This window comes from Hippopotamus amphibius, chromosome 9 (assembly GCF_030028045.1).
Source record: "Hippopotamus amphibius kiboko isolate mHipAmp2 chromosome 9, mHipAmp2.hap2, whole genome shotgun sequence".
Classification (NCBI taxonomy): Eukaryota; Metazoa; Chordata; class Mammalia; order Artiodactyla; family Hippopotamidae; genus Hippopotamus; species Hippopotamus amphibius.
In genome coordinates, this window is record NC_080194.1 from 17,679,071 (window position 1) to 17,700,184 (window position 21,114).

Sequence of the window (21,114 nt, forward strand, 5' to 3'; positions counted from 1 at the left end):
GCAATTAGTAGCTTTATTGATGCTCTATCCAGTGTTCAGAAACAATCATATAATATACATCATATACAATACATAGCATTTCTGATTTTCTTCAATAGTAAATAAATGTCTATAATATGAGGGTTTCCCCTACATTGTTTCACTTATAACACTCAGCATTTGGTGTTGTGCCATCCTATATATAACGGCGATGTTGAATCACCAGAACATAAGCTCCAAGAGGGCAGGGATTTTGACTCAATTGTGTGCTATTCTGTCCTTAAAATCTGCAAACAATAACTGCTGAATGAATGGATACAACAGTAGTAACATAAAGGATAACAGTAAAATTCAGATCATACTATTAAAAATATCTTGAAAAACAAAAGATGTATTCTCTTAGCAAAAACATTTCCCATTTTTTCCCAGCTATTTTTTTCTTTTTAAAGTGTACATTCTAAAATACTACCTACAACCCAGGCTTAAAAGCCCATTGCATCCAATAACGAACTAAGCCAATAAATTTAAATAAATTTATTTTGTAATGCCATCATTAGAAAGAAATGTAAAAAAACAGCCATACAACAAATAATTCACAGTCAGCACTAAGGGAGTAGGCCCCGGGTTCCTGAGAAATGAAGCCTGGGGCCTCAAACCAAAAGCCCTTGGACTTTCAATTAACTGACGCGCGCTGACCCCAGTTCGGTCCAAAGGAAAGTGGCTGGAAGGAACAGGTACCTATACCTTCCAGATCATGGGACGTATGCCTTGCAGGCCTCAATAGAGAAAAGGAGAAAATAAACACCCACCACCTATTAATCCACACCCAACAGGCTCCGCCTTTCCCCCTAGCAGAGGGCACTGCCAACCCCTGCCCGCATCCCTGTCACTCACACCCAGAACCCTCGGAGCGGACCCCGCGCCCGCGGTCTGAAGGCTGCCTGAAGATCCCAGGTGGCTGCCTCCCACCTGTAGCTCCGGCCTAGCCCCGCCCACCTCGGCCGACGCCTCCGGAAACTGCCTTGCGAGTTGCCACAGCGACGCAGAGCAAAGCCGCTTCCACCTCGCCGCGCCGCTGAAACGCCTGGCGCCAAACTGCTGCGCGCCACGGCCACGTCCTGCGTGATGACGTCACGAAGACGGCAGCCAATGAAACGAGGCGCTGAGAAAGCTGGCTTTGGTTTGAATCTCGTGGCTGAGTTTGAATCGCCGGGAGGCGGACATTAAAGTGAAGTGTCTGTGTAACCTTTCCTGGACCTGAGGTGAGTGAAAGGCAGGAGGAGAAAACTCTGGTCTCGGGGACGATGTTTTGGATGACCTGTCTCGCTGGAAGCGGAGGGGTCCCGCCGCCTCAGGGATAAAGGACCAGGTGGGCTTGTTGACAAACACGGAAACGTTAAGTGGGGCGGTGGGGGTAGGGATGAAGGTGAGCCTGGTTAGGGTCCCTGGGGAGAAAGTGAAAGGAAGAAGGAACTCGGGAACCCACTAGAATGTGGCTCTGCCTGGTCGGGAGTCTTCGACTGCTCTGCAGGAAGGTCAGGGGTCTCCTGCCTGAAATTCTGAGGAAGTCGGAAGTTTTAAAGGGCATCCTGGCCCCGTTCCCAGACTTTGGCAGAACACTTTAACTGTCCAGCACCTTACACTGTCAAGTTCCTTCCGGACTCCAAATTCAGAGTGTTTTGTTTCAGACGCAGATGTACACGTAACTCTGGGCTTAACTGTCAAATGAGGAGCCTTGGCTCACCAACTTATAAACGTTTTGTCCCGCGAGGTTCTGTTGTTATCCTGGCAAAGTTCAGTGAGAACCTTTCACTTGTAGCATCAAGATAAGATCTGCCAGCACCGCCTAACGGGATTGCTGAGGATCAGATGAGCTGTGGAAGAGATACTGGTTGACAAAGTGTTCTGCAAATGAAAGGGACTTAAAGCACTGAGGATCAGTTCTTCTGCCGTCTGTTCATAGTTTCTGCGAGATTCGTCTTGAGGAGAGCTCATTAGGCACTCAGTTTCGGAGAGGTCAAGGCTGACTGCTGTTTGTGAGATTATTTGAGCAGAATTGAACAGTTGTGTTGTATAGTTTAAGTTACTAACTATTAACAATCAGGTAGAATGTCTTAGGCATTTTAGTTGATAGTCTTATTCTACCATGGTCAGCGCCCTCACCTTGGATTTTAAGAGGTATTTATGAATTTTGTTGCTAGAGAATATAAGATCCAATATACTTGTTGTTAAGATACTGCTTGTTATTAAGTTTCTACTGTTTTGTAAGAATTGTATGTTTCGGTACACAAAGATTATCTGCCTTTAACGGTAGTAATTGGGTGGTAATTGTCTCCTCTTCAGTTACTAAATAAGTATTTACAAGTACACAAAATTTTCATTTTAAGAGTGTATCTTGTCCCGCTGTAAATATACCTTGAATCATTTAAGGTACACAATAAAATGACTCATGCTGTCAACTCTGAAAACTAGGAGGAAAAAAATAGCCCAGATGTCAGTGCAGCCCTTCCCTCCGTTTGAAATTGCGGTTCTTCCTTGATGCTTACAAGTTAACAGAAGCAGTGGCTCTAACACTCAAGTTATTTCCAATAAGAGGTTTAAGTTGCATAGAGACCATACGTGATAGAGTGGGGCATAGTTCCTGGTCCTGCCAAATGTTTATTGAATTTGAATCTAATTCAGACTTGAATTTGTACTTAAGAAATAACTTATAACTGTATTACTTCACACAGTCAAGAAAATTTATATGACATTTCTGTTCCATTGTTTGAAAGCCTTCTGTTTTGATTCCAGCAGAGCTTAGTTGTTAAGAACAGGGACTTTGAATTTGGATCTAGATCCACATTCTGGCTTCTCACTTGCTTTCTATGTCATCTTCGAAAAATCCCTTATCCTAAAGCTAAGTCTCTGTTTTTGTAAAATGGAGACAATAATAGAGTCCACTTTATATTTTTAAGGATTGAATGAGATGATGAATGTCAAATGTTTACTATAATGCCTGGCATATAGAATGTGCCCAAATGATAATTGTTGTTCATTATTACTAGTTATCACCATGTCTACCTAATCCAAGAGTTCTCAATTAATGGTATATTTCCTGAGAATAGATACTGTATGTTATCTAATAAGCACAGAGAAATTATGAACTTTCAGTTTTATTTCAACATTCATTCAGGAGCCCTGGTATTAGGCCCTGAGGTTTCTGTCAAAAGTAGGCAAATAAATAGCTTTAACTTCTTCTATCAGAAAATTTCTGGGGGTTATATGTTTACATCATGGAGAGTGGCGATTAAATACTTGAGCTTTAGATTCAGTCAGTCCGAGTTCAAATTCTATGTCTTGTGCTTCCACTAGTGTGACTTCAGTCAGTTAATCCCTCTGTACTACAGTTTCTTGCTATATAAAATAGATATGATGATAATACCTATATCATAAGATTGTTACAGCGATTAAATGAAAAGTATGTAAATTGCTTAGCACATTTATATTTGTAGAATAAAAGCTCAGGAGAAAATATTCCACAATTGTTACTAAATGAAAGTTTGTGTTTAAGGTAAATTTTAATCTTGTTTTGTTTTCTAAATAAAGATACCGAGACTTATTTAAAATCCAAATAGTGCAAAAGGATATAAAGTAGAAAGTAAGCCTGCCTGTCACCCAGACCCTCATATTTTCCCACCATCAAGCAACTGGTGTTATCAATTTCTTGTGTTCTCTTCCTGAGAGAGCTCATGCATGTACCAATATGTTTATATCTTTTGAAAATGCAAATGATTGAATGCCAAGTCCACTATTCTGCATGTGTTTTTTGCACACATATCTTGAAAATCTGCATTAGTTCACTCAGTTATTCAACAATTATGTAATAAATCCTAAATATATGACAAGCCCTCTTCTAGGTTCTGGAGTATAGATGAAGTCCATACTCTCATAGTACTTACATTTTAGAAGGGAAATAATCAATTAACATGTAACCAAATAATATATATTTTCGAAGTAGTCTAGATGCTAGGAGGAAAAATAAAGCAGGTAAGGGATTAGAGAGGCAAGGCCAGGGTGATGCAGTTTTGAATGGAATCAATAGGGAAAGCCTCTGTGAAGTGACACCTAAACAGAGACCTGAATGATGAACTGAGATATTAGGATATGCAAGTATCTGAAGGTAGAGCCTTCCAGGCAAAGAGAAGAGAAAGTCCAGAGGCCATGAGGCAAAAACGAGACTGAGAGACTGAGGTGTTGAAGGAACACTAAGAAAGACAGTGTGACTGAAACTATAATGAAGAGGGAGGGTAACATTTGGAGAAAGGGTTGGAGAGGTAGACAGGAGCCAGATTTAGAATGTACAGGACATGGTAAGGAGTTTGCATTTTATTCTTATGCTGGGAGGGAAGTCATTGGAGCAGGAGAACAAGATGAGGTGCATAACATGATCTGATTGCTTTTGAGGAAGGTATCAGTACGTATAATCAATGAATTAGGTAAAGTTTATTATTATACCTTCATATAATCTTGCTTTAATTAGCTTATATTTTATCTAGGGAGAACAGTAGCTAGATATATTATAAGATAAGGATTTGCCTCTTCAACTCAGGTTTATATTAACTCGCAACAATTGAAGAGAGTTAGTTTTAGCACCTCTTCATTGAACATAACAGAAGAATGAGCTTTTGCATGTAAGTCAGTCTCCCAGAAAATTGAATGTTACCCTTGTTAAGTGATAATGTTTTAACCATCTTCAATGATTAACATAAAACATGATCTTGCTTTCCTAATTTTGTAAAGAAATTGGGCACATTTTTTAACTATTTTGATGTCCTCATTGTGATTTCTTGTTATTGCTAACCATTGTACTCTACTGTGATATGTTGGTTCTCTTAGAGAAATATATTACATGCTTACCTCTACTCTAAATGGATATGTTGCTTTCTTGAATTCCATGTCTACTTTTTATAACTTATTGAGTAATTTATTCATTAATCCAATGTTTGAGAACTTACTGTATACCCGGCACGCTACAAGAGATTAGGAAGGATGTAAAGGTAGAAACATACAGTCCTATTAGTTGTTATGTTTTGTCACTTTCTAGTACACTTTTCGAATCATATGCAGTAATCGTAAAATTTAGAGCTAGAAAAGGACGTTAGATATCATGTAGTCCAACCCTCTCATTTCATATATTACTACTAAAGCCCCTTCATAACGCTCTTTCATACTCTACCTGCTGTAGACTAGACAAATACCTTTCTATTATAATGAAAATGGTGTTGGAAGTGTTTATCCTTTCTTTAAATTTTTTTATTCTATTATTTTTCTTATTTTGGCTACGTTGGGCCTTCCTTGCTATGCGAAGGCTTTCTCTAAGTTGTGGCAAGCGAGAGCTACTCTTTGTTGTGGTACGTGGCCTTCTCATTGTGGTAGCTTCTCTTGTTGCAGAGCATGGGCTCTAGGCGCATGGGCTTCAGTAGTTGCAGCACGTGGGCTCAGTAGGTTTGGTGGATGGGGTCTAGAGCACAGGCTCAGTAGTTGTGGCACATGGGCTTAGCTGCTCCGCAGCATGTGGGATCTTCCCGGGCGAGGGATCGAACCCATGTCCCCTGCGTTGGCAGGCAGATTCTTAACCACTATGCCACCTAGGAAGTCCCAGTTATCATGTTTTAATGTAAAAACAACCTTGTTAATCCCTGAAGATATCAGTGTATTTGAACATAATTAAGCATAATTTTTACATTCAGTAATTCCCAATTAACTTCAAAACCAAATCTAAGCTCTATAACCTGGCATTCAAATCTTCTAGATCTGGCCCCACCTTTACCCAGTTTACTCTTTTTAATTCAGCCCTCTCCTTTTCCTTTTGTTCTCTCCAGCAGCAGTCAGAACTGAGCAAAGCTAAACTGAGCATCTCTTTAGATGCTGTAGATAGAATTACAATCATCTAAAACTAAACAGCTAAACAAAATGAGATTTAAACAAATTGACCATACAGCCAGTTATGTCCTTGGCACAAGCTGTTTCCTACCACAGGCTTTTGGACTTGCTGCCTGAAATACTGTTGCCCCAGAGAGCCACTTAACTTGCTCACTCCCTCACTTCAGTCTCTATAAAAAGCTACCCCACCAGACAAGCTTTTAACAACTGCCCCCTCTAAAATAGGAGCCCACACATATACGTCTGACCTTGTCTATCCCAGGACTTGGAAAAATGCTTAGCACGTAGAAGGCACTCAATAAATATTTACTGAATGTATAACTTGTTTTCTTTCCTGAAATTTTTTTTTAACCTGGTTAATGACTATCCTTCAGCTCTCAGTTCCAGTCATTCCTCTAGGAAGCTTTCTAACTATATCAATCTCCTGTTGTAGTCTTAGGTAGCAGAGTTAACCTTTACCTGATAGCACTTGTCACAGTTACCTTTGCATATTTGTGTCATTATTTTTTCACTGTCTGTTTCCCCACTAAACTGTATGTAATAATGATAATAATAGCAGTAAAAGCAAATGCTTGTAATGCATACTCTGTGCCTGGCATTGTTCTAAGTGCTAATCCTCACAAGAACTCTATGAGGTAGGTATTATTATCAGTCCCACTTTGCAGATGTGGAAACTAAGCCGCAAGGAGGTTAAGTAAGTTGCCCACTGTCGCAATCAGTAAGTAGTAGAACTGGAATTTTAACAGTTAACTTATTGAATTAATGAGTTAATTACTTAGCAAGATTAAGTTGTTAAGTATGTTAACATGTCTATATATGTTTTTTTAACTGTATCATTTGTGTATATTTTATCTATCACTGAAAAAAAAAGTGTATCAGTTAAAGTCAAAGCATTGTTGAGCATTTCTAAAAGCTTTTAGAAATGTGTATAGAGGTTAGTTTTTGGCATCACAAGGAATGTGAGACTCTACTAGCCTTTAATAGGGATCAGAAATGCTAAACATCCTCTGTTACTTGGGACAGTTCCGAATAACGAAGAATTGTCCTACCCAAAGTGCCAGTGATAAGCTCATTGGGAAGCACTAAAAAGATGGACCAGTATGTTTGGGAAGAAGAGGCGGGAGTCAGGGCAGATAGGGAAGAGAACTGGCATTTATTGAATGCCTTCATACACTTAATACTTTTAGCCTTCACAACAGCTATTAGGTATTATTTCTTTTATACAAATGAATAAAGCCTGAACTCAGGCTAAATAACTTGTCCAATGTCATAGAAGTGGGGTATAGGTACTTTGTGGGGGTTGACTAGACAGATGTTCAAGGGTGAAGAAAGAGCAGAGTAGTAATTCACCTGGGACCTGACTGTTAGAATCCAAATGACCATCCTCTCCTCTTCAGTGTTCTGTTTTGGGGGAAGGACAGAGCCCCAAAAAGGGAGTGCTATGTCCAGTGTCTTCTGCTTTTAGATTGCTTTGGCTTTATTTGAATTCTTTCCAAAAGTATATGGTTTTACAACATATTTTAGCTTTATCATTGTTGCTATTTCTTCCACTTTAGGAATCAAACAAAATATCTTCTTTTAACCCTTTCCCCCTCTGCCCACACCATTCTTTGCTTACTTTTGCAGTAGTACTTCCTATATTTGCTGTCTGAGTCTTCTCCTACTCAGGTCTTTGTCCTACCATTCCCCCCAAATTGCTCTTATTTGCCGCTATGTTGCTATATCCCGTGATTACTTCTTAGTAAGTACTTAACCTATTAGCAGTATTTAGCACAATTCATCATTCTGTTCTTGACTTAAAAGTTCTCCCTAAATTGTAATGCCATGTTAAGCCTTAAAAACTTTGAAAAGCTTCAAATGGCATTAAAACTCTGAGGACAGCCTTTACTTTCTTAACTTAGCTTTCAGCTGCCTTGACATTTCAACCCAGATGTCAATTAAAAGTCTCAAATTTAAGATATCCAGAATTAACTGCTGATCTTCCCCCCAAATCCTGCTCTGCCTTCAGTTATTTCCGTCTCAGTTGATTTCCGTCTCAGTTGATGGCTACTCTCTTCTTCCAACACTAAGGCCAAGAACTTTGGAGTTATTCTTGAATCCTATCATTCTCTCATTTCCCACATGTATCTGTCTATCAGGAAATTCTTTTGTCTTTACCTTCAGAATACATCTAGAATCTGACCACCACCCTGTTCTGAGTTGACAGCATCATCTCTTGTCTACATTACTTCAATGGCCTCACTAGTTTCTATTTCCTAAAGTATGTCAGCAGTGTAAGTGATCAGATTATGTCACAATACAAAAAATTAAATGACATGTGCATACAAAAACTTGATAAATCTCTGAAGTATTAGTCAGACCCTGGGCTTCCACTTCATCTCAAACTTAATAGCTAAGCTGTATATAATCACAGGTAGGCTACCCAAAAACCTAGCTTTGATTTTTCACAAGGGCTCTGATACTATTTTTAAGTTCAGGTCATGGGAATGGACAGGAAAGGATCTCTCAGAATCATATTAAGGTAATGAAGGGAGAGCTTTGATTTATGAAATATTTTTAATAAAGGTGATCCTGGCTGCAGGTCTCTTGGCAGTGGTAATTGACACAACCAGGCTTGTCTCTACCTGTATCTCAGAGACCATAGGTTTAAAAATAGTTCCAGGGATGTGTCAGTTAGCTAGCCCAGATATGAAGGTAACAGATGGTATATTCCCCCAGTGGTGTATTCAGAGATCCTAATCTCTGAATATAGATCCTTGTGTCTGTCCTATAGTAATGCGAGTTTAAGGTAAATCAGTGATAGCAGGTTCAAAAATTATGGTCTGACTATATGACTACTTCACATAAAAACAAGAAAAGTAAAGATAAACTAATAAAAATCAACAATTTAGGTACCTCAACTATCCAGAAAAGAATCTAGAATCTAAAAGTTAGACTAAGAAAAAAACAAAAACAAAAAAAACCTTTAGTATTCACTAATTTATTTAGTCATCAAGTATTTATAGTGTCTACCATGTGTCAGATATTGTTTTAGGCTTGAAATGCATTGAAAAGCAAAACAGATTTTTTAGTATGTCCTTAAAAAAAATAAATGCATAAATAAAAGTGTCTAGAAGAGAGAAAGTAAACAACAAACAAGCTAAATAAGTAAAAAATATATACTTTTAGGAGGTGGTAAGTGCTTTGGGAAAAAATAGAGCAATATAAGGGTGATTAGGAATTGGGTTGGCAATTTTAATAAGGGTGGGCAGAGGGGCAACATTTGAGCAGGGACCTGAAAGAAGTGAAGGAGTTAGTCATGTAGTTATGGAGGAAAGCACTTTATGATAGAATGGCTAGCAGAAAGACCATAACGGGGCGCTTGGTGTATTAGCTGGAATAGGGTGAACAAGAAGAAAGCAATAGGACCTGAAGTGGAAAATGTAGGCCATTAAAAGAACTTCAATTCTGAACAAGATAACCACTGGAAGGTTTTGAACCAAGGATTTCCAGTAACATTTACCAGATGAGTAGAACAAAATTAACACCTTTCTTTTTTTAATGAATGCTACATGCTAGTCGTTTTGCCTACACGTAGAATTAATATTAATACTTTTTAATTTCAGAGAAATTTTCAATCATTCACATAAACAAAGGAATCAAGATAATCAACAATGTCTGTCACTGAGGAAGACCTGTGTCATCACATGAAAGTAGTTGTTCGTGTGCGTCCTGAGAACACAAAAGAAAAGGCATCTGGATTCCATAAAGTGGTCCATGTTGTGGATAAGCATATTCTAGTTTTTGATCCCAAGCAGGAAGAAATCAGTTTTTTCCATGGAAAGAAAACTATAAATCGAGATATTACAAAGAGACAAAATAAGGATCTTAAATTTGTATTTGATGCTGTTTTTGATGAAACTTCAACTCAATTGGAAGTTTTTGAACACACTACTAAGCCAATTCTTCGTAGTTTTTTGAATGGATATAATTGCACAGGTAATTGTTTCAGCTGGGATTTAATGTTTCCATCTGATTTCAGTTTTATATTAGAAAGGACATCTAGTTGACCTGTTCTTCAAAATATAATCAATTTTAAGGTTTGCTAAAAATTCTTAAGTTTAGTAGTTCACCGTAAATGTAGATTTCCTTTGAAATTTAGTCATCGTATATAACATATATCATTTATGAAACTTCCTGGGTCTTGCTTTGGTTCCTATAGATGGTCATCCTTTCAGTTTCTTTTGTTTTAAAACCATGTGCTTCAGGTAATTGATGCCAGATTTCTCACAATTTGTATTCATAAATATTCCCAATGTTTACCTATACAACTATCTATCCCTGGAGCATTGCTGAACACTTGGCAATTTCTTCATAGTACCATTTTTTCTTTATAGTACCTTGAAGTAAAAAATTTTAAAGCCCATGTTGAGTATCATGTGCTGTTTTAACATATCTTCAGCCCAAAAAAGCATCGTTAGTGCTCTCGATAGATCTATAATAATTTGCCTTTCAAAATGACTATGTTGATTTCCTAGAAAGAGATCTCTAAAAATGCCAGTTAATTGAATGCTTACCAGGCACTTCACACCATTATTAATACCTTATTTTGGTAATTACTATAATTTATGGCACTTTCTTTAAGATACCCCAAAACTGTAACGTTTCACTGTCTTTACTGACTCATTCATTTTTTTTACAGAAGGCTTACCTTCTAGGTCAAGCAGGAATGGAATGTGGTTTATTGATTAGACCTGCTCTGATTCTCATTTTTAAGCAGATGTTCTTTTCCTCATTCATGAAACTTCATGTTGTCTCTAGAGATTTAAAAAATTTTTCTTGACTCCAAATGAAAAAATCTGAATCTTTGGTTTCTTCTTGGCTTTACTTTATACTATCCAGCTATCTTAAGACTTCTTGATGTACTACTAGCTTACATAAAACAGAACAAAATGAAACATGCTTCAGTTTAATCCATTCTACTGAAAAGTGTTTTTGTAGTTTGTTAAAAAACTTAGCAGAGACATTTAACTTATAAAAATAATTCTCAAAGACTTGTCGCCTAAAATGAATATTATGCTGGGTATTTGCAATATGTAATTCCGAGTGGGTTTTTGGTTTTTGGTTTTTGTTTTGTTTTGTTGCATTTGAAGAAATGCATCACTGTTCTATTGTACTGGATAGAGTCTTAAAAACAAAGTAACTTGCCTAAAACAAAACTTTAAAAAGGACTTTTATAAGTGGCCTTTATCTGGAATTCAGCAAACTTATATTGACTACCTGCTTTGTGCCAGGTCACTCACTAGGTGGGAAGGATACATAGCCTCCACTTTGGTGGAGAAATACAGTATGATGCAAGCTAGAGTAAAAGGATGTAAGCATACACTGAGGGCTCAAATGAGAAAGTAGATACTTCGGCCTAGGACGGTCAGGGAAGACACAGGAAAGTAACTTCTGTCCTGAATATTTAGCACAAGTAGAAGTTTTACAGCTGGATTAAGTAGAGGAACTCTCCGGGACAAAGGCATGAAGTCAAAAAAGAGAAGCACATGCAGAGGACTTGAAATAATCTAGTATGCCAAAGCATAGCAAGGAAGAAATAGCCTGGAGAGATATCCAGGCCTCTTCTCTTAGAGTCACTAGTAATATTTCTAGATGAAGAATGTGAACTTTCTCATATAGGACTATGGAACAATTAAGAAGGTTTAACATATTCATCTTTTGTTTTCTTAAAAATAGCTGTACAAATTATAAGGGATAGGTTGAAGAAGATTGAGACTAATAGGTAGGGAGACTGATAATTGATTAAAATTTGTAAGATTGTTGTAGAAGAAAGGAAGCAGGTGGGGGGGCAAATGGGTGTGATGGTACCATTCATCAATAGAGAATATAGGAGTAGGAGTAGATTTGTGCTAAAATTGCCAGGATTTAAGAATAAGACTATAAATTAATTTGGATCTATTCATTTTAAAGTTACTATTCAGGATATCTGGATGGAAGTATTCACTAGACAGTAGATACAGTAATGTTATATGTTATAACAAAGAGCTTTGATCCCTTTTCATAAAAATTCAGTACTTGCATATGGTGCCACGGGAGCTGGAAAGACCCACACGATGCTAGGATCAGCTGCGGAACCTGGAGTGATGTATCTTACAATGTTAGACCTTTACAAATCCATGGATGAGATTAAAGAAGAGAAAGTATGTAGTACCGCAGTTTCTTATCTGGAGGTAAGTTGGCAATATCATTCTTTAGATTAATCAATAGTATTGAGAAATCTTTTTTTAAGAAATTCCATGGTCCATTCAAATTATTCTACCATGCAGAAATTTTCTCATGAATATATAATATCATTAAAATTCCTGGTCTTAAGTATTTGTTATGGATCTTACTCTTTTTCAGTTAAGTATTTTATTTTGCCATAACTTCTGACTTATACAGAAGTAGCAAGATTAGTACAAAGAACTTTCAGATACCCGTCACCCAGATTCCCCATATGTTAACATTTTACTACCTTTGCTTTCTCTCTGTGTGTGTATGCATTTTTTTTTTTCTGAACTGTTTGTTACAGACTTGTAAAACTAAAATTTCTTAAATAACCATTGTGGGAGGTTATTAGTAATAGTAATATCTATAATATTATAGCTATCTATAATAATATTGATAGTAATCAATATCAGGAAATTAACAGTGATACAACATTATCTACTCTATAGATCTTAATCAGATTTCACTAATTATTCTAATAATGTCCTTTATTGAAAAGAGAATCTAAGATCACAGATTGCATTCATTTGCAATTCATCTCTTTAGTGCCCTTAATCTGGATTTTTTTTTCCTCTGTATTTTATGTTGCTGTTGTAAAACTTCTAGTTTGGATTTGTCATGATCACATTCAGGTTATGCACTGGTAGCAACGCCACAGAAGTGATGATGAATTCTTCTCATATAACCTATCAAGAGGCTTATGTAATTAGTTCGTCCCATTACTGGCTATGTTAACTTTGATCACTTTTCATTATGCTGGTGTCTGCAAACTTTTTCCACTATAAAAATACTACTTTATCCTTTATAATTAATAAGTAACTTGTAGGGAAACAATGTAAATATACTCTGACTCCTCAAGCTTTAATCTGTTAGTTGTAGGATCCATTGATGATGCATCAATTACTATCATGATGGCAGATGATAGGGATTTTTAAATTCCATCATTTCTCCTACATTTATTTATTGGCTTTCTACTGTGAGGAAGAGCTTTCCCTTTCCTTTACTGTATCAGTGTAGACTTACGGATTCTTAACATTCCTCACTAGATTATAATCCCTTTCTCTAGGCATTTATTTGTATGCTCAAATTGCTCACCGTATTTGGCCAGGTGAGGCTCCTTCATGCTGTCTCTTGGGTTTTTTTGACATACTCCATCATTCTTTGAGACCTTCTACCCTCTTATTTGTTTTGTTTTGTTTTGTTTATATTTATTTTTTATGGGTTTTTTTTTTAGCTCTTTATTGGAATATAATTGCTTTACACTGTTGTGCCAGTTTTTGCTGTACACCAAAGTGAATCAGCTGTATTTATACATATATCCCCATATCCCCTCCCTCCCACAACTCCCTCCCACCCTCCCTATCCCAGCCCTCTAAGTCATCACCCATCATCGAGTTGATCTCCCTTTGTTATGCAGCAACTTCCCACTAGCTATCTATTTTACATTTGGTGGTGTATATATGTCAGTGCTACTCTCACTTCTTCCCAGCTTCCCTTTCACCCCACCCCCCACCCCCACCCCGTGTCCTTGGTAGTAATGTAAGTTGGTACAGCCACTATGAAAAACAGTATGGAGGTTCCATAAAAAACTAAAAATGGAACTACCATATGACCCAGCAATCGCACTACTGGGCATATACCCAGAGAAAACCATAATCCAAAAAGAAACATGTACCACAGTGTTCATTGCAGCACTGTTTACAATAGCCAGGACATGGAAGCAACCTAAATGCCCATCAACAGATGAATGGATAAAGAAGATGTGGCACATGTATACAATGGAATATTTATTTATTTATTTATTTGTCTGCATCGAGTCTTTGTTCAGCGTGCAGGCTTCTCTCTAATTGTGGGGCCCAGGCGGGCTTAGTAGTTGCAGCAAGAGGGCTTAATTGCCCCCGCGGCATATGGGATCTTAGTTCCCTGACCAGGGATCAACCTGTGACCCCTGCATTGGAAGGCTGATTCTTAACCACTAGACCACTAGGGAAGTTCCCTTTCTACCCTCTTAATAGCTGACATTCAAAAAATAATAACTAAGTGGCTGGCACTCTATGTTCATATAGTGTTTCAGAAACCAGTGCAGAAACATAAATTCCCTGATTTTACTGCCTATTCATTTGTGATGTCAGAGAGTAAATTTCTCATTTTTACTGCTCTTCTTGACATCTTATAGTTTGGTTTCTACTGAGAGAGTCTCTTCACATTTCAAAAATTAAGATTATGTTGCTAAAAATTTTCTTGTCAGTCTATAGAACTTTGTGATAAAAGAGAAGTAAAGCTCATTTTCTATAGTTAAGTATTGAAAAGAATTGTTCTGAACTTAATTAGGAAGAGAGCATGGCAAGATTCATTATTTCTTCCTTAGATCCTTTTATAACTGGGAGAATTTTGAAGTTTGATTATTTTTATAATGTTTTTAATTTTTTTTCCTTTCTTTTAATCTGCTTTCATTTTATTAGTGGTAAGGCAATGTCTAATCTAATGGTTTTCCACTCAGGCTGTATACCAAAATTGGCTATGGGGCTTTTTAAAAATAGACATGCCTAGGCCTCACTCCCTGAACATTTTAATTTAATAGGTCTGGATTGTGGCCGAGGCATCTATGTATTTTAAAAGCTCCCAGGTGATTTTGACGCATAGACCAGCTTGAGAGTAATTGTCTGATTATATAATTTGTATGATTGAAGTGGATAAGGGGAGTCATTTAAAAATTGACTGTTGCTTATCAGAAAAATAAGAACCAAAAAGTTATCTCTTCATATTATCATTTTACTACTTTTAAGAATTTATTACATTTAAAAATGGTTATCATTCATTGTAGAAAATTTTATCAGCAGTGAATTATCACTATTGGCTATTAGAACATGGATATAACTTACACAAAATAATTCTTAGACTTAATTTTATATGTTTTTTTCCTTATCAAATAGGTGTAATTGTCATTTTGTTGGCAAGTAGAGAACAGTATCTTTAGTAAATTCATAAAATCATGTCAATTGTACTATTACTGTATATTAGTTACAGAAATTACTAAAAAAAAAAAATTGCCATAGATTTAAAATACAGATGTGTATTCAGTGCCATGCAGTAGAGTGAGGATATCAAGCTCTGATCCCTGCTCTACTATTACCTTTGTGACTGTGAACTTGGACAAATCAGTTAAACTCTTAGGGCATCAGTCCCGTGTTCCCCCCCGCCCATGATTGTCCCAGTTTGGAATTATCATTACATGTTAAACTTAAATGAAATAAATACCATCCATCTTTGAGTACGGGTTTTCTTTAACGTTTAAGCTCTAAAATTTAAAAAGTTTGGACTACTTGGGCGTCATGAAATAAAATCTTCTCCTGTAATAACCATGCTACTTTCATATAACTTACATTTGACATCCACTAGAGTTTCCCAAGACCATGTGTCTCATATATTTCCAGGAAATAGGAAAAGGCAATTCCAGCTATCCTATTCCTATTTCACTGTAGTCATCAAATTGGGAATTATGAGAGGAGGGTATAATGACTCCACCTTTAAATTTTAAGTTCTCTGATGTTTTCTCAGATGTTAGGAAGGTAGTAGAAATGTGTGATAGAAAGAGTTAGGTGAATGAAAATGAGCTGCTGCTTCTCTTTGAGATAAAATTCTAATATAACTTTAAGTCAGCAATGTGTGCATTTGTGTGATGCTTTCGCTATTGTTTTGACATCAATACTAAAGCAATTCTTTTTATTTTAAGGTATATAATGAACAGATTCGTGATCTTTTAGTAAATTCAGGGCCACTTGCTGTCCGGGAAGATGCCCAAAAAGGGGTGGTCGTTCAGGGACTGACTTTACATCAGGTATGTTTATAAACTTCTTTTTCACTTGTTCAAATAGCAAGTATGGTTATTTAGCCATTTACTTATTTTAAAATAATGAAATGTGGAGTTAAAATAATCAGAGTGTATCTTCAGTCTTATTTTGTTTTCCTACGAAATAATCAAATGGGCTTTTCTTTTAAAAATCTACTTGAACATTTAATATAGTGTATTATTCTGCTTAATAATTTATGTTTTATCTCCTCAAAGAGATTAGATTTTATCTTTTATTTTTTCACACAGCACCAAAGTACTAAGCAAATGATACAGTCAATATTTAATGGGATTTAGTTTATGAAAAATATTTTCTTACCTTTTATTTTACCTTTAAAAGTCTTCTTGTTTGCTGATGGTTTATTAAAAAATTTAAAGATCTGTGGTTAACTTGAATATTTTTATTCTACTTAAACTTCTTTAGCCCAAATCCTCAGAGGAAATTTTACAGTTATTGGATAATGGAAACAAAAACAGAACACAGCATCCCACTGATATAAATGCTACATCTTCTCGTTCTCATGCTGTTTTCCAGGTAATAGGTCACTAGACTATAGCTCTTAAAATTGATTTTAAAATAAATGAAGACAAAGTTATGAACGATAATTTTCACACATACAAAAACATCTCTTCCTCTGTGGACTTCTCTATTTCTCAGCACTTCTTTTACTTTGTAGCTTTGAGAAGAGTCTATCAAGAATATTTAGAATTGAGATGATGTTAGTTAGACATGTAAATTTTTACCTGTGTGGAAATATAAGATAGTAAAGTGGTAGTATTAGAGGTTTTCTTTCCTTTTCTTTTCTTAAATTGGTGAAAATATTTAATCTTTCCAAAAGGTAATCTTATACTCAGAGCAAACTTTCTCTTTATAGATCTAGATTTACAGAACCAATAAATTAGGGAGATATTGATTCACTTTTTTAAATATTGCACCATAGTGACCATGAAGTAGTTGCATTCCTTAAGGAAGTGTGTGATTCAGTTGATACAGTGTTTTTTAGGAATACAATTCTAGAAAAACCTAAAGCATAGGTTAGTACTTATTATTTGTAGTTTCTAGTTCTGTTAAAATTCAAATGATTATACAACTGTATTCTGGATTATACTTTGTGGAACTCATCTGGTACTCTTAGATATCAACCAGTCAAGTTATATCTTGTTCAGTATGTCTTTAAAGTGAAAATAATTGATTGCACGTTCTTTTAAAACTAAAGTGTACATTTCCCTTTTAATTTTGTTAAATCTAATAGATTTATTTGAGACAACAAGATAAAACAGCAAGTATCAATCAAAATGTCCGAATTGCCAAGATGTCACTCATTGACCTGGCAGGGTCTGAAAGAGCCAGTTCTACCAGTGCTAAAGGGACCCGGTTTATAGAAGGCACAAATATTAATCGATCACTTTTAGCTCTTGGGAATGTTATCAATGCCTTAGCAGATACAAAGGTAGGTACTATGTGTTTATTTGTTTAAGTATTTTGAAATACTGAAATATGTATAATTTCCAGAAAGATATTATTCAATATAATGTTTTCATAAAGATCTATTATAAATCAAATTTCAAGAATAAAACAGTAATGTTTACATGAAAAGCAAAGACCTCAGAGAGCCTACTATATCAAATAAAGCTATGGGGGTTTTTTTGTTTGTTTTGCTTTTTTAACTTCTAGTTTTATAATTAGAATTTGTTGAATGAAAAGTATTGAATATCAGATTGATAGTTAATATTTTATTATACTTTCTCATCATTTGAATTTGATTTTTTTTAATGACCATTTGCTGATCCTACACAATAAGCATGATAATTGAAGCATGAAAACAAACACATTTTAGAAAAATTTAGTTCTTAATTCTGGTCTAGTTAATTTTATATATATGTGTACTGTAAAGCTGTGTTAAATATTAAAGAGTGTTGATTTTTCTTAAAGTGGAAGAGGAGTTTAGGATATAAAATGTAATTAAATCACCTAATAGAATAACGTTTGCCTGATGCCTTTGGGTCATTACAAAATATTTTACGTCTATTATATGCCAGAAGTGCTTACAAGAACACATCATACTTGATAAGTTCTGTATTTGTAAAAATGACTTCTTTTTTTTAAAGTTAAAATATGGTAATTTAATTTAAGTTCAAACCAAGCTCAGTAGCTTTAGGAAAATTACTGTTAAACTCTTCAACATGTTGCATTTTGGTACAGTATGAAGTACATTTAAGTGATTTGGTATAAGTCTTTTTTAAAAAGGCAAGTGTCTGAAATCACATGAATATTACAAAAGCAGAATATATTTTGTATTCTAAGTTAAAATCTCAAAACATGTAAGCAGACAGCATCATATAGAGTTTGATTTCCTAAACTTTAGCAATTCATATTTTTTCCATATACTGACTTAATTTTTAATAATTGACTCCTGTTGAGTCATTTATTAGTCAGCATTTAATACATGTCTTGTACACGCAAAATCAATTCAAGTAGCACCAGCTGTGCACGTTCCACACTGTTTGAGAAAGACTGTTATGGTGGAAAGCATAGTACTACTGGGAATTGGGAGTCTAGGGCCGTTTCTAGCTCTGAATTATCACCCATGTGACCTGAGGCAAGTCATGTCACTTTTTGCTTAGCTTCATTTTTTTCTTCTGTAATATGAAAGATTTACATTAGATAGCATAAAGTTGTTTTTAGTTTAACATTATACTGCTGTGTTTCTCTATAGAAGTGATAGTTTTTGGACAGTTTTTTACTTTAAAATCAGAACTGTATCTTTTAAGTAAAAGAACCTGGAAAAAATAAGTTCTCTTAGAACTGTGGCTGTGCTTTCAGATAAAGTATCTGTAAGATTATAATTTATTTTTTATTCATGTTAGATGGTTATGTAAAGAGAGAAGGAGCTCTGTGCCATGCAGAATTCTTGTTATTCCTCCGGTATATTTCTCTTGGGCATATATTACTTTTGTATTTTAATTTCTTTTTGAAAAATGAAGGTTTTTTTTTTAATAGCCATTTTGTTTTTGAATAGTTTTAGATTTGGAAAAGTTGCTAAGATAATACAGGAAGATTTTATGAAATATACCCCACACTCAGTTTCCTGTGTTGTTAACATCTCACATTAATACGGTACACTTATCACAACTAATGAAATAATATTGATATTTTATGATTAACTAAAGTTCATACTAAATCAGATGGAGATATAATCTTTCAATGGGAAATTTGTTTTATATGTTCACTGAGTGTCCCTTAAGGTTCATTATCCTCATTTCGGTCACCAGTTATATCATAAGTCTGGGCAAAGTTGGGCAGTGCTTAAATTCTTATAGTGAAATGGTAGCAGGTTTGCATTTGAATGTGGAAAATGACATAAGAATTCTTTTTTTGTTTTTTTAGAGAAAGAATCAGCATATTCCTTACAGAAATAGTAAGCTTACACGCTTGTTAAAGGATTCTCTTGGAGGAAACTGTCAAACTATAATGATAGCTGCTGTTAGTCCTTCCTCTGTGTTTTACGATGACACATATAACACTCTTAAGTATGCTAACCGTGCAAAGGACATTAAATCTTCTGTAAGTGTGTTTTTTCTGCCTTTGTTGTAAGAGTACTGGGTGTATTTTTTTCTTTTTTATACTTCTAGCAAAATATGAATTAGAGATGTATATCTACTAATGAGTTAGGAATCAGGGCTAGAAATGTCTTTACTAACCTGGTTAATTGAGCATTCACTGGGACAATTAAACCATTAAGCATCTTGATTACATATATAATAAACACCATTATGTAGTCTTTTGGGGAGCTAGAATGTTTTAGTGCCTTTCTTACTAACCTTTTTCACATCATGACATGTGATATTTTGATGGCATCCTGGTATAATTGGTCAAGACTGTAACATATTTGTTGCAGCCAAGGCTGATGCTCTGCTTTAACCCAGCACCAACACTTTCTACCTGAAAACCGTGGACATGTTTGCTAATCTCTCCAAGCCTTAGTTACTTCATCTGTAAAGCAGATATAATATCTACCTAAGTTTATAAAGTAAATAGCTTTTTTAAAATAGTTTATTTTCACATTCATGATATTGATGTAACCAATCTGTGTAGCTACAGCAATATAATAATGATTGGTTAGGTCGGTATTTTTGCCAATAATTTGGGGTAATTTTTAAAAGTTGTAAGTCAAGCATGATGTATGTGTAAAGTCACAGGATCTCAGGGTTGGGACAGACCTAGAGTTCAACTGGTATGATGGCTTCTCTTCCTGCTTACCCCTCTGCTACTCCCATTGAACGAAGATAAGTGGGTTATTGTCTTCCTTAGAGAAATATTCATATATTGTTTATATAATAAATTGGAAAGGTTGTATTTTATTGGCTATACAAAGGTTTTCCATACATGTTTTTCATGCAACGCTTACACCAACCCACTGAGGAAGACTTTTTTAGCTCTACTTTATATTTGAGGGATCATGTGTTTAGAGTTAAACACTAAATTCTAAGTTAAGTGAGAAATGGGCAGGACCTCAAAGTCAAGTATTTGGATTACATGTTAATGTTCTTTCCACTGTTCCATAGCTGCCAAGGGGCTCATACTTTTATTAAAAGGATAAAATATATTAAAACTCATTAAAAACTACTTAGACTTACAAGTGGGTGGAAATTTAAATTATGTCTTTATATCTTAAAAGTCAAAGGACAAGGAAAAGAAAGTGGGTAATTTTTATTATGCGAATAACTGCTTTGCAAGTTCTTTAAAGTACCTTTTCTCAGATAGTAAGGCAGTTTCTTTTGTAAATTCAGTATTAATGTGCTCAACATATTGTCACAGATTTTAAACATGACCATAATTGATGATGATTGTCAAATGATCATAATTGTTACAAATTCTGGATTCATGGAACTGAATTAATGAGGATATAATGCTATTTTGTTCATGTATATAACTGTGATTTTTATCTCTATATATACGCAATCATAATTTCTGTTTTTTAACAGTTGAAGAGCAATGTTCTTAACCTCGACAATCATATAACTCAGTATGTAAAGATCTGTAATGAACAGAGGGCAGAGGTATGTCTCCTCTTTACATTGTTGCTAATCTCCCTCAGTTACTCATTTAT

The 21,114-nt window shown here is 35.4% G+C and overlaps 2 protein-coding genes across 4 annotated transcripts in view; one reads left to right on the plus strand and one right to left on the minus strand.

Annotated features, from left to right (window-relative positions):
- The window catches only part of METTL15 (methyltransferase 15, mitochondrial 12S rRNA N4-cytidine), a 203,272-nt gene extending 202,227 nt beyond the window's left edge, over window positions 1-1,045 (minus strand). The window contains exon 1 of one of the 2 annotated variants that reach the window (XM_057695087.1): window positions 976-1,045. The gene's annotated coding sequence lies outside the window, so the exon portion shown is untranslated. Of the gene's footprint in view, window positions 1-875; window positions 935-975 lie in introns of those variants that run through there. The other variant, XM_057695086.1, reaches the window with a different exon arrangement.
- Window positions 1,046-1,129: 84 nt separating this feature from the next.
- The window catches only part of KIF18A (kinesin family member 18A), a 77,008-nt gene continuing 57,023 nt past the window's right edge, over window positions 1,130-21,114 (plus strand). The window contains exons 1-8 of one of the 2 annotated variants that reach the window (XM_057749619.1): window positions 1,130-1,241; window positions 9,510-9,882; window positions 11,959-12,116; window positions 15,887-15,991; window positions 16,428-16,538; window positions 17,257-17,454; window positions 19,392-19,568; window positions 20,990-21,064. In XM_057749619.1, coding sequence (XP_057605602.1) covers window positions 9,558-9,882; window positions 11,959-12,116; window positions 15,887-15,991; window positions 16,428-16,538; window positions 17,257-17,454; window positions 19,392-19,568; window positions 20,990-21,064 — 1,149 coding nt within the window. In that variant the 5' untranslated portion in view covers window positions 1,130-1,241; window positions 9,510-9,557. Of the gene's footprint in view, window positions 1,349-9,509; window positions 9,883-11,958; window positions 12,117-15,886; window positions 15,992-16,427; window positions 16,539-17,256; window positions 17,455-19,391; window positions 19,569-20,989; window positions 21,065-21,114 lie in introns of both variants that reach the window. The other variant, XM_057749618.1, reaches the window with a different exon arrangement.